Raw genomic sequence first — 14045 nt, 5'->3', positions numbered from 1 at the left:
CATGGCCCTTCTTCTACCTACAGTCCAACTGCAGAGCAATAAAATATGTAATATACATGTAGACGGCCAATGCAATGCCATTGGACCACCCGTTATCCCTTTAACCCCTTAAGGAGCAAACTTCTGGAATAAAAGGGAATCATGACATGTCACACATGTCATGTGTCCTTAAGGGGTTAATCTTGAGTATTTAATTTTAGCTAGAGGGGGCAGAAGATCCCCACATTACTTGACCCATTATGATAGAGACTTGAACATTGAGACTGCAGGGCATGACCTATACACCAAAACCACTCCATTAAGTTAAAGTTATGTTGGTGTTTCTAGTCTACCTTTAACCCCTTAAGGACACATGACATGTGTGACATGTCATGATTCCCTTTTATTCCAGAAGTTTGGTCCTTAAGGGGTTAAATGAATGATGTAGCAAAAAAATATTTTTGTTCTTTTCACTAAAACTGTCAAAAAAAAACATTTCTTTAGCACGCAGTCAACTAGAAAGGACCAGTTCCGTGAGGTTTTGAATGAAAGAACTGGCGATAGGTTACAGTCAATACTGACAGAAATGCGAAAAATAGGCAAATCACTGGAGGCTCCAGAGTATCCAACTGAGTGGTAAATATATGTAGAATGCTAATGCTTGCACTTAAGGATGAGTAGTTGTTTTCTTGCCTTGGTTTTGATTAACGTTTAGATTTGGTTAAATGAAAGCGGAATTGGCTGATGTCACTAATCCCCACTAATATGCAAGGTGTGGGGCTTGGAAGAAAGAAACACTGTGTTTAGATTTCTGCAACTTCCCAGTTTGTCATGACTGGTGTATAGTCACCATATGGGCAGTTGGAACCTTGGACAAAACCCTCCACATACCTATCCCAATAACACGCTGACACTAGGGTATATGGGTCAAATTGTCCACAGCTTTTAATAAACAAATATAATAATCAGGGCCTGACTGGGGATACAAAGCAGCCCTGGATAAAAAATTTATGCCAGCCCCATAAGTCATTGCGCCATATATTGTCGTGTGTAACATGTAAGGCTATGTCTTGCCATGACAGATGATTGAGTAATATATATATGCATGTCCCTACAGGCTTTTCAATGTAAACACTGACTTTTCAGAGAAAAGGCAGTGTTTACATTGCTTCAAAGTGACACCGCTAGTGACAGTCACTCAGACGGTCACTAGGGGTGCTTCCTGTGTCAGTGCACCTACATTCAGGGCCTCCACACTCTGTAGGTGCTGAACGTTCCCCATAGAGATACATTGATTCAACGCATCTCTATGAGGAGAGGCTGACTGGTGTAACGTTTTGCAGCCAATCCAATGGCAAAGCATTGGATTGGCTGAGATCATCAAGCCTGATGATCTCAGCCATAGAGGCAGGGCCAGTCGAGGGGAGACCAGCTCGCTGCGTGGGAAAAAAAAAAGGTGAGAAAAAACACTATTTTTAAACACACATATACACCATGACAGACACAGAAACACACATATACCATGACAGATACACACCCCATGACAGACACACACCATGACAGACCATGACACAGACAGACCATGACACAGACAGACCCACACACACACCATGACACAGACAGACACACACACATATACCATGACACACACACCATGACACAGACAGACACACACCCCATGACAGAGACACACACACCATGACACAGACATACACACCATGACAGACAGACACACACACATATACCATGACACACACACCATGAGACAGACAGACACACACCCCATGACACAGACACACACACACCATGATGGACAGACACACCATGACACAGACAGACACACATGAAACACACACACCATGACACAGACAGACAGACACACACACACACACACACACACACCATACAGACAGACACCATAACACAGACAGACACACACACACCATGACACAGACAGACAGACAGACACACACACACTCACCATACAGACAGACAGACAAACACACCATGACACAGACAGACAGACAGACACACACACACCATACAGACAGACACCATAACACAGACAGACACACACACACACCATACAGATACACACCATGACACAGACAGACAGACACACACACACCATACAGACACACACCATGACACAGACAGACACACACACACCATGACACAGACAGACAGACACACACCATACAGACAGACACCATAACACAGACAGACACACACACCATGACACAGACAGACAGACACACACACACACACACACACACACACCATACAGATACACACCATGACACAGACAGACACACACACCATGACACAGACAGACAGACACACACACACCATACAGACACACACCATGACACAGACAGACACACACACCATGACACAGACAGACAGACAGACACACACACACCATACAGACACACACCATGACACAGACAGACACACACACCATGACACACAGACAAACTCACACTGACACACATTACTCCTACCTGCCAGGGGGTCGTGCAGTGCAGGAGGCTGCTGGGGCAGGGGCACCTGTGCTGGCGGCCGCTGGGAGAGGTCTGCTGGCGGCCGCTGGGGGAGGTCTACTGGCGGCCGCTGGGGAGGTCTGCTGGTGGCCACTGGGGAGCTGCGCTGGCTCTGCTCTCCCGCCCTCGTGCGCTGCTGAATGAGACCGGGGCCGGAATATGACGTCATATTCCGGCCCCGGTCTCATTAAGCTGCATGCTGGGGGAGCAGAGCCAGCGCAGCTCCCCCAGCGGCCACCAGTACAAGTCCCCCAGCGGCCGCCAGCAGACCTCCCCCAGCGGCCGCCAGCAGACCTCTCCCAGCGGCCGCCAGCAGACCCAGGTGTCTGCCCGGCCCCAGGTGCCGACGGCCCACCGGGAAATTTCCCGGTATCCCGGTGGGCCAGTCCGGCCCTGATAATAAAAACGATAATAAATTAATAATAACAATCATAATAATGATAATAATAATTTAACATATAAACATGGGTCATTGCCCCCATACTCCGCCCTTGCATCCGTATCCTTCTTTTAATATAAAAAGCAATGACCCCAACATAACTAACATATATATTTATATATATATATATATATATATATATAACAATTTTCAACCTTACTCCAACATGAACAAATTTAAGTGCCATGCAGAAGTACCCACGGCAGGGGTATACCCGAAGGAAAACAGGGTGTAAATACCCACTCCCCCAACGGAGTCCCCCCAAGGCCCGCACTATTGATCCAATAAGCCCAAACGTACATACGAGCGGAACCAAACCGACTCCCATCTCCCGATCCTCTTGACTAACTCATCCCCCAGACCCAAGCGCGCGGCCTCCGTGGCCGCCCTGATGCAGAAAGAATGTGTCCCGTAGATACCCGTAAACAGCCCCAACCTTCCAGAGGCCCGATCGGAAAACCTTGCCAAATTGGAAGCGAGAGAGCGAAGAGCCGTCCAACTGCACCAATAAAGACCCCCCAATCGCCGGCCTCCGATCCAAGTACTGCGTTACCAACAAGTGAAAGGTGAACCACAGGAAGGCGTCCAGAGGCGGTTCCCCCCTCACCCCTTGGCCCAGCCTGTCCCAAGAACGTTCCCATGAACTCCAGACCTTACTGTAGACGGCCCAAGTGACCGGCGCCCGCGAAGCCTTCACGAGTCCCACAAGCAGGACGCTCCTAGTTGGCACATCTCGTCCGGGCACGCCTGGCCTACGTCCTGCACCTCCAGAGCCACCGTCCGAAATCAGAACCACTGAAAACTAAACAGAGCGTCAGCCACCTCGTTCAAGTACTCTGCCATGTCCTAGGGACATGCACAGCAAGACAAAGCGCCGCAATAGCTTCACCACCGCTCTTGACGCCGCCGACTGGTTATTGACTGCATGCACCACGGACATGTTGTCAGAGAAAAAGACCACCTTCCGGTCCCGCAGTCTATCCCCTCACAGAGCCAACGCCACCATCAACGGGAACAATTCCAGGAAGGCCAGGTTACGCATGAGGGGGCTCTGTCCCCATGCCTCCGGCCTCTGTCCCATGCCTTCCGCACACCATCTCCCACCGAAGTAGGCCCCAAAACCCACGCTATCCGACGCATCGGTGAACAGCTCCAATTCGCGGATGAACACCCTACCCATTGGTATCACTCTGCAGGCGAAATTGAGCATCCCAATCAGCGATTGCAGATGCCGCAGGGTCACCTTGCGCGCCCGCAGCACTGCTGCCACTATGCACCGCAGACCCTCCAACTTAGCCAGCAGCAGCCGGCATTCCCTGAGCACTGAATCTATTTCTAGTCCCAGGAAACTGAGGCACTCGGTCAGCCCTCAGTCTTATCTGCCGCCAGCGGTACCCTAAAATGGCCCGCCACCCATTCGATGGTCCTCAGCAGGTGCAAGCATGCAGGGGAGTCGGCCGGCCCTACGCAGAGGAAGTCGTCCAGGTAGTGCACCACCGCTCTGTCCCCCGCCTAGACCCGCACCACCCATTCGAGAAAATAACAGAATTTCTCAAAGTAGGAGCACAAAATGGAACAGCCCATTGGGAGGCATCAGTCCACAAAGTAGCCTCCTTCGAAAAAGCACCCCAGCAGGTGGTGACATGCCGGGTGAACCGGAAGCAGACGAAAAGCGGCTTCGATATCAACCTTGGCCATCAGAGCCCCACGCCCGGCCCTTTTTACCAGCTCGACCGCCTGGTCAAATGATGCATAAGAGACCGAGCACAAGTCCTTGTCAATATCGTCATTCACGACGCTCCTTTGGGATAGGAGAGGTGGTGAATGAGCCTAAACTTCCCTGGCTCCTTCTTGGGGACCACCCCGAGAGGAGAAGACCGGAGGCCCTCCAATGGCGGTGCCAGGAACGGTCCCGCCATCCTACCCAACAGCACTTCCTTGCCAAGTTTGTCCCGTACCACCCGCGGGAACTCCGCCACCGATTTGAGATTACGCAGACATACCGTACCGCCCCTATCCCGGAAGGGAATAAAGAACGCCTGCCCAAACCCAGCCCTGAGCAGCTCGGCGTCCACCCTATTACCGTAGCAGCTTAGCCAGGGCTCCATCGCGTCTAGTTTCACCGGGGTTAGGCCCCTGGGCAGTGGAAGCCCCCCCCCCCGCCGCCGACCGTGGAAGGAGTTCTGGCTCCCCCCGACTTTCCTTTCTTAAAGCATCGTTGCAGCCCGTGGGCCCCCCCGCAGCCTGAGCACTCGTGCTTAAAGCGACAGGAAGCACCCCACTTGCACTGACCTTCGTTGAAAAGCCAGCATAAGCCCTTCTGCAAGGTGGCCGAGAAGGCGGACTGACCCTTTGCGCCAGCCGTGTGCTGAAAGGGCTGCGCCTTCTGCGCCATCATCAGCTTCATCCAGAGAGGCAGGTCCATTTGGTCCCACCTCATACCCGGATTGTCCGCCAACCGCTGCCGGAACTGCTCATCATACCGCCACCGCCATAGGTGCGGTACGCTTCCCAAATCCCGTCCAAGTAGCAAAACAGGGATGAGCAGGAACTCAGCGATTTCTCCCCTATCACACTGACCAGGATGCAGAACACCCTTAACCAGTTACCAAAGGACTTCGGTATCTTGCGATACCGCCTCCGCTTCGCTTCCTCCTCCTTTTTCTCGTCTTTCTTATCTTCTTCCTTGAGGTCAATAAAGTCCTCCAAAGGGAGAAGGGAAAAGATCTCTTTCCAAATTTTTTCCTTCACCTCCTGCTTGAGGTGAACCCCAAGCGGGCCAGCGAACGACATGTACGCATGCCGTCTCGCCGCGTCCGGCACCCCCCCCCCCCCCAGTTAACTCCGCCCGCTCGCTTCTCGCCTCCGCCACGCTGGGCATCCCCGCTGGAAGCCAACACCACTGAGGTCCCATCACTGGACCCCGCGACCACTGCCCCCTGCACCCATACCTGCCCTACGCCACCCCTTGTACCACCCTCCCGCCTCCAGTGAGTGGAGTAGTGATTGTAGTGTTTGCACTAATGCGCTGGAATGTAGTTATTCGCTGGACTCACCGGCCAAGCCCCTCGATCCGGAAGCACCCGGGGCTGCGCTGTTAACCGCTGCGTGTCCAGGATGAGCGACATCCGCTGATATCCCGCCAACCAGGGAGCCCACCTGGTGCCTTGAGAACACTGATGAGGAGCGGCTCTGAGACCTGAAACGAGGAGAAGAAGTCCTGGGCAGGGTGTGTTGTTCCCCTCCTACCCTCCCATTCTGACCCAGGGAGCGCCTGCCCGCCGCCCTGCTGCTGCGCTCCTGAGGCCTGGACAGCCCCGCCCTGTGGACTACAACTCCTACCATCCCCCCCAGATGCCCGCCCACGTCGACTCTGCCTGGGGGACCCTGACCTAGCCCCAGCCGAACTGCCAGACGTGGACCGGCGGCCAGGGCCGCCACCAGAAATTTTGGGGCCCCTAACTCAGCTCAGGGTCTGGGCCCCCTGGTGCCCGCCTCCAATCCCGCCCACAGGGTCCGCCTCCAAATCCCGCCCACAGGAATACACACACAGACACAAAAACACACACACAAAGATACATACTAACAGACATACATACTGAAACAGACATACACGCATATAGGCATACGTACTGACACACACATACTGAGACATACACACATATACAGACACACAGGCATACATAGTGACAGATAGACACATACTAACATACATACAGACACACATGCATGAGGACTTACACATACATACACCGACATTACATACATACACACAGACAGACATACATTCATTCATACTGGCATACATACATATATACATACATACATACAGACATACTGACAAAAATTCATTCATACAGACACTGACATCCATACACACATACATACACAGACATACATTCATAATGGCATACATTCATACTGGCATACACACATATATACAGACATACTGACAGACATACATACATACATTCATATATACTGACATACACACAGACATACTGACATAGAATACATACATACATTCATATATACTGACATACACACAGACATACTGACATACACACATACATACATACAGACAGACATACTGACATACACACAGACATTCTGACATACACACAGACATACTGACACACATACAGACATACTGACACACATACAGACATACTGACATACACACAGACATACTGACATACATACAGACATTCTGACATACACAGAGACATTCTGACATACATACAGACATTCTGACATACATACAGACATACATACAGACATTCTGACATACACACAGACATACTGACATACACACAGACATACTGACATGCATACAGACATTCTGACATACACACAGACATACTGACATACATACAGACATACTGCCATACATACATTCTGACATAGATACATACTAACATACACAAATACAGCTAATTTTCCTTACCTGTTTTGCAGGTGGAAGGCTGTGGCTGATGGGAGTCGGCGTGGCTCAGGGAGCGCCTGCCCGCCGCCCTGCTGCTACGCTCCTGAGGCCTGGACAGCCCCGCCCTGTGGACTACAACTCCTACCATCCCCCCCCAGATGCCCGCCCCCGTCGACTCTGCCTGGGGGACCCTGACCTAGCCCCTGCCGAACTACCAGACGTGGACCGGCGGCCAGGGCCGCCACCAGAAATTTTGGGGCCCCTAACTCAGCTCAGGGTCTGGGCCCCCTGGTGCCCGCCTCCAATCCCGCCCACAGGGTCCGCCTCCAAATCCCGCCCACAGGAATACACACACAGACACAAAAACACACACACAAAGATACATACTAACAGACATACATACTGAAACAGACATACACGCATATAGGCATACGTACTGACACACACATACTGAGACATACACACATATACAGACACACAGGCATACATAGTGACAGATAGACACATACTAACATACATACAGACACACATGCATGAGGACTTACACATACATACACCGACATTACATACATACACACAGACAGACATACATTCATTCATACTGGCATACATACATATATACATACATACATACAGACATACTGACAAAAATTCATTCATACAGACACTGACATCCATACACACATACATACACAGACATACATTCATAATGGCATACATTCATACTGGCATACACACATATATACAGACATACTGACAGACATACATACATACATTCATATATACTGACATACACACAGACATACTGACATAGAATACATACATACATTCATACATACTGACATACACACAGACATACTGACATACACACATACATACATACAGACAGACATACTGACATACACACAGACATTCTGACATACACACAGACATACTGACATACATACAGACATACTGACACACATACAGACATACTGACACACATACAGACATACTGACATACACACAGACATACTGACATACACACAGACATTCTGACATACACACAGACATTCTGACATACATACAGACATTCTGACATACATACAGACATACATACAGACATTCTGACATACACACAGACATACTGACATACACACAGACCTACTGACATGCATACAGACATTCTGACATACACACAGACATACTGACATACATACAGACATACTGCCATACATACATTCTGACATAGATACATACTAACATACACAAATACAGCTAATTTTCCTTACCTGTTTTGCAGGTGGAAGGCTGTGGCTGATGGGAGTCGGCGTGGCTCCAGCGGCCGGTCTTTCTTCCCTCCCGCGCAGCACGTAGGGGAGGATGGAGCTGGGAGGAAGTGACGGGCACTTCCTCCCAGCAGTACTTTGCGGCTGAGATTATTGCACGCCCGCAGCGCTGACCAGGCCCCTGAAGATACAGGGCCCATCGGGTGGCCCTAAGTGAGTGGGCCACCCGATGGGCCCCATCAGCGGCCCCGGACCTCCTATGAGTCCCACGAGCCCTCGCGTCCCTGACCGGCGAGGGGCTAATGCTGCTAGACCCTGAACCTGACCTACTACCAGGCCTCCCGCCCCCCATACTCGGCCCCCGGACTGACATGGCCCCCCCGCTTCCCCCTCACCGTGCCCAGGGAAGTGGCCCTCACGACCTCCCCAATTTCCTGGCACTGCCTTCTGCACTACCCTCCTATCAGGATCTACTCCTGGCTGGCCGGGACATGGAGCCTTACACCTGTCTCCCCAGCCTTGCCTGTCAGGCCTAAGGACCCTCCCTGCACCCCCTGTGTACCACCTGGCGACCCTTGCCCCCTTGCTGCTGAAATTCGCCCTCCTCCAGCCCTCCCTAAACCCTGAGAGCTACCTGGCGCCCCCTTAGAGACCCCCCCTCCCGCCACTCGCACCCCAGGGTAAACTTGCCCGCTCCCCCTCCTTCCCGCTCGCCAAGAGGGCCCCCTGCACTTGCCTGTCGTGCCTGGGGCCTGCTCCGAGTCATCCTGGCTGTCCATGGCTTCCGGCGACAGGGCGCCCTCCCGGACCGTGACCCCTTCCCGCCAGGCTCCACACAGGGCCGTCCAGCCGGCATCGCGGCCTCCGCTCCAGGCGCCGCCCCATGAGGCACCACGCCGAGGCCCCGGCTGCACGCTGGGAGGCGGGGCCTCGACCATGTGGCCTCCGAGCCTGCCGCGGCCTCCCCCTGCCGCCTCCTGACTGCCAGTGTCGCCGACCTCGGGCCCGGCGCCCAGACTCAAGCGCCTCGGGGGCCTCCTGGCCCATGCCGGGCGTCCACCTCCGCCATCTTGTCCTGCCGCCGCCGTCAGGATCGGTCCCAGCTGGGCCCGCACCCAGTCCGCTCCCTTTTGCCGCACCACCAACCGGATTCCCTCCAGGAGCCTCTCCACGTCGTCCATGGCCCTGCAGAAGGAGACTCAAAAGAAAAAACCCTACCCAGCAAATCTGCGAGCACCGGAGTGCACACAAACTCGACCAGGTAGGAGATTAAAAGTGCTCATTCCAAAATGGCTACCTATTTAAATAGACAAACCCCTTTTCCCACAACCCAGTCCTAGCCGCTTCCTCTTAAGCCCGCCTCCTAACCCCTGTCAAGGCCCTTTTCCGCTAAGCTGTGCTTCGGCTACATTGGGCTACAGTAAAGAGAGAGATATATAATTATTGATGGCAGATGTGAATAGCAGTTGCAGTCTAGAAGTGTGACACCCAAGGCTACCTTTAAAATTTTGGGGCCCCTTACAAACCTAGTGGCTGGGCCTTATTTGACTCTCTCTCTCTCTCTCTCTCTCAGACATGCATGTGCTATCAGACTGCGATACAAACTCACAGTGATACCTGAAGCACATTCATAGATACAGATATAAAAAGATACCAATACAAACTGCCAGATACATACAATCATACCCATGCTACTACACATACACATACATTTGTGCATATAAACACAAACTTGGCCAGTGGCGGACTGGGTCTAAAAATATTATTTGCCAGGAGGCAGGGGGCCCACCCACAACTACAAAAACACAAGTTGAAAAAAGGTACCAATAAAATATATATATTTTTTAGTTGTTACAGTGTTCATATTACTGACAGTATACAGTAGATACTAAATGTAAATACAGATTATTATATTTTAATGAAAATATTTTTTTTTAACATTTTAAATAAATGGTGGTTGTTATTTTTTTATTATAATTTATTTGGCATCTTTATAGCAAATCACAAAAATATAAAAGTACAAAAATTGCCATTTCAAGCTTTTGAAACCTAAATACCAAAGCATTTGAATATTATATTTGACATGTTTACATAACATATGGCCCAATCCTATTTCTATGCCAGCCAATGGAAATTACAGTCTGACAGAAACTAGAAAACCTGGGATGGATATCCTTAATGTGATTTACATAGTAACATAGTAATCTTGGTAAGAAAAACACAAGTGCATCCTTTCTTATGCAAGATGCTACCAAGGAGCTTGTCCATGCTCTAGTAATTTCCCGCATGGATTATTGTAACCCCTCCTAATTGGTCTTCCCAAAAGCCGCATTGCCAGTCTGGGATTTTGATCCCTTCCTCAATAAGGGCTATACATCTACTTTACATCAGACATGCAGCTTGATTTGAAATGAATACAGAAACATAGAAAACAATGGTTCTGCTATTACCACAATAAGCTCATTTGGTACTGGTGGGTGAATACCATCTGGCCACCCATCTTTATTTACATAACTTTAACTTTGCAAGTGCTTTTTCCTTTGTCAGCTGTAGCACTTTTGTAATGGTCATTGGGATATCTACAGCCATTGGTTCTTCCCTTCTGAAGAAAAAATAATAATTAAAGGGGCACTGGCACTGCCCTCCCCCAGCAATATGAGTATTTCATAAAGATAAAATACTGACTGTGGTGGAATTTCACTGAAATTTACTTGAGATCAATTTCAGTTTTCAAAAGTACAACACTTTCAGGGTATATTTATTTTAATCTTTTTGCATTAATGAATTTTGTTTTTGGTATTGGTTTTGCTCTTGTTGGCTGTTATTTTTTAATTTTCTAATTTGTCCACATTTCTGTTTACAACCTCTTTATGTATTTTCTATATGATACATGTGTTTTGTTTATAAGTGATATACATGATATAGACTGATGAATGTGTATAAGAGGCTTAGAAAGAGATTTTAGAAATGTATATACATATTTAGCTGAATATTAATATTCTGTATATCTGCACTTTCCATAAGGTATGACGATCTAGAGGACGAATGTGAGGAGAAATTTGGGAAAACAGGAATCCCTGAAAACATTGCCCAACTTATGAAGACACTGTCCTCCTTTCGTAAACTGGACTTCTTCACCATACCATTTATCAAGGTAAAAGTAAACGTGCAAGAATAATTTGAAAAGCTAAAATATTCTTCTGAGCTGTATGATCTGCAGTATTTCATCCAACGCCATGTTTGTGCTCATACTTTTCCAGGGAAAACTGTGTCTGCTGACTGTGTCTCTCCCAGTCTTTACCCTTTACAAACCAGCAGCACAGAAGGCACTTGAATTTATTCTTGGCAACATACTTCAACAACCCGTCGGCGACATTAGATGCTGGTATGCATACAGAAAAATTCCATCAGTTGCGTTATCATAAGATCCCTCCTTTGGAGACATAATAAAGTCCGAATAGATCAACAAAGTAGTTTTTCAGTTTATTATTTGACAGCTTTGTAATGTTACTGAAACTGTTGGCTTAATAAATAAAGTTTCCTTCTGTGTTGTAAGGGAATAATTAAGAGCACGTGCGTGGTAGAACTTCCAGCCCAGTTATTTTCATTTTTAAGACTTTCTTCCCATCTGTGTATCTGACCAGCGCTGGAACTACCACCGGTGGGACCATCAGGTGCCCTGCGGCCCTTTAACAGTGTGCCCATGCTCCTTTATATTGGCTATGTTAGGAGAAAGTGAGCGAGTTCAGGCTATCCTCACAGCTCTGAGGAGAGCCTGCACTGGTGGAAGAGTTGGCACGCGTAGCAGGGGGTAGAGAAGCAAGAAGGAAGCAGCTCTAGACTCCACACTCTCATCAGCCTCAGACAGAAGAAGAACCCCAAGGAGGCCACCCGTCTGCACATAAAAAATGTGTTAACAGGTTGGCTGCGAATATAAAACTTATAACATGCATGTTTTAGTTTGTGTATATGTCAGTCAGTGTGTGTATATGTCAGTTTGTGCATATGTCAGTCTGTCTGCCAGCTCGTGTATATGCCAGTCAGTTTATCTATGTTAGTCTGTGTTAGTTTGAGTAAATGTCAATCTGTGTGTATATATCAGCCTGCGTATCTGTGTCAGTCTATATCTTTTCAAATAATTTGTATTAAAGTTTTACATATTTGTATAACAACAAGAATATAAACATTGTATTGGGGGTAGGAAGGGAAGGGGAACTTGGAAATTGAAGAGAATAACCATCCAGTATTAAAATAGGCATAACAGTGTATATGGCAAAAAAAAGAAATAAAAAATAATAATATGTTTTTACATCAATGCACTTTAATAACAAATATGTCAAAGACCATATGCTGTTTTGATTTTTTCTTCCCACTTATCCCAATTGTATTTTAATATTGGGAAACCACGCATATTAGCTCTATGTGATAATTCGTGTGCCTTGTTTTCTAGAATCCAATTAAAAACTTCCCTGAGAGATGGCACATCTTGGGACTTCCAATGTCTAGGTAAACAGGATGTAGCAGCGATCAAAATGTGACCTATGATTATTTTGTCTGATCTATTAATGGACTCCGGGAGTTTTTTAAATAAGGCTAGTTCCGAGGTTAAAATGCTAATGGTTCTGTCCACTTTAATAATTAGGTCGTGAATCAATTTCCAATATTTAGTTAATTTAGGACAGAACCACCAAATATGGGCCATATTGCCCACACCCCCACAATCTCTCCAACATCGGTCAGAATACATATTGTTCATGTTGTGCAATCTAGACGGGGCCAGGTACCAACGATATAAAATGTTATAATGATTTTCAAAGTGGTCGGTGCAATACGAAATACCTTTTAAAGCTTTAAAAAAAACGAACCATTCTTCTAGATCGTACTGGGCACCCAACTCCGTCTTCCATGACAACATGTGTTTTAATTTAACTAGGGGCTTGGCGTTATAAAACGAGTAGCATAAGGATATCATGCCTTTACTAGTGGGGCTGCATAAAAAAGCTTTCTCTAATGGAGACATCTCAAGCGTTTTATAGTTTTTATCCGTTTCAGGTACCTTATATAGTTCTTTCAATTTGTCAATGATTACCTTACAATCCAACTCACATACATTCGTTAATCCATACTTAAGTTTCAATTTTTCCAAAGAAAGAATAGCATTGCCGTGAAAAAAATGGTCAAGATTAGTTATAGAGCATTCCTTCAACAGTTCTATTTTTAAGGATGGAATATAATCTTTCAATAACTCAATAGGCATTGCTCTATATAGGCTGGGAGAATGATCATTTTTAAAAACAATATCCCAGGCCTTAAGTGTAGTCTTGGTAGATAAAAATAACTTTGTAATTCCAGGTCTTTTCTTAGAATTTAACTAGGGTAATTCTATTCAA

The 14045-nt window shown here is 47.7% G+C and overlaps 1 protein-coding gene across 1 annotated transcript in view; it reads left to right on the top strand.

Moving 5' to 3' along the window:
- LOC134609434 (uncharacterized) overlaps positions 1–12080 on the top strand; it is a 31710-nt gene extending 19630 nt beyond the window's left edge. The window contains exons 11-13 of the mRNA XM_063453110.1: positions 484–615; positions 11680–11809; positions 11916–12080. Coding sequence (XP_063309180.1) covers positions 484–615; positions 11680–11809; positions 11916–12080 — 427 coding nt within the window. The remainder of the gene's footprint in view (positions 1–483; positions 616–11679; positions 11810–11915) is intronic.
- Positions 12081–14045: the final 1965 nt, after the last annotated feature.

The sequence above is a fragment of the Pelobates fuscus genome, chromosome 4, assembly GCF_036172605.1.
Source record: "Pelobates fuscus isolate aPelFus1 chromosome 4, aPelFus1.pri, whole genome shotgun sequence".
NCBI classification, from domain to species: Eukaryota; Metazoa; Chordata; class Amphibia; order Anura; family Pelobatidae; genus Pelobates; species Pelobates fuscus.
The sequence above is the reverse complement of the archived record's forward strand: the minus strand, read 5'-3'. Positions and strand labels throughout refer to the sequence as shown.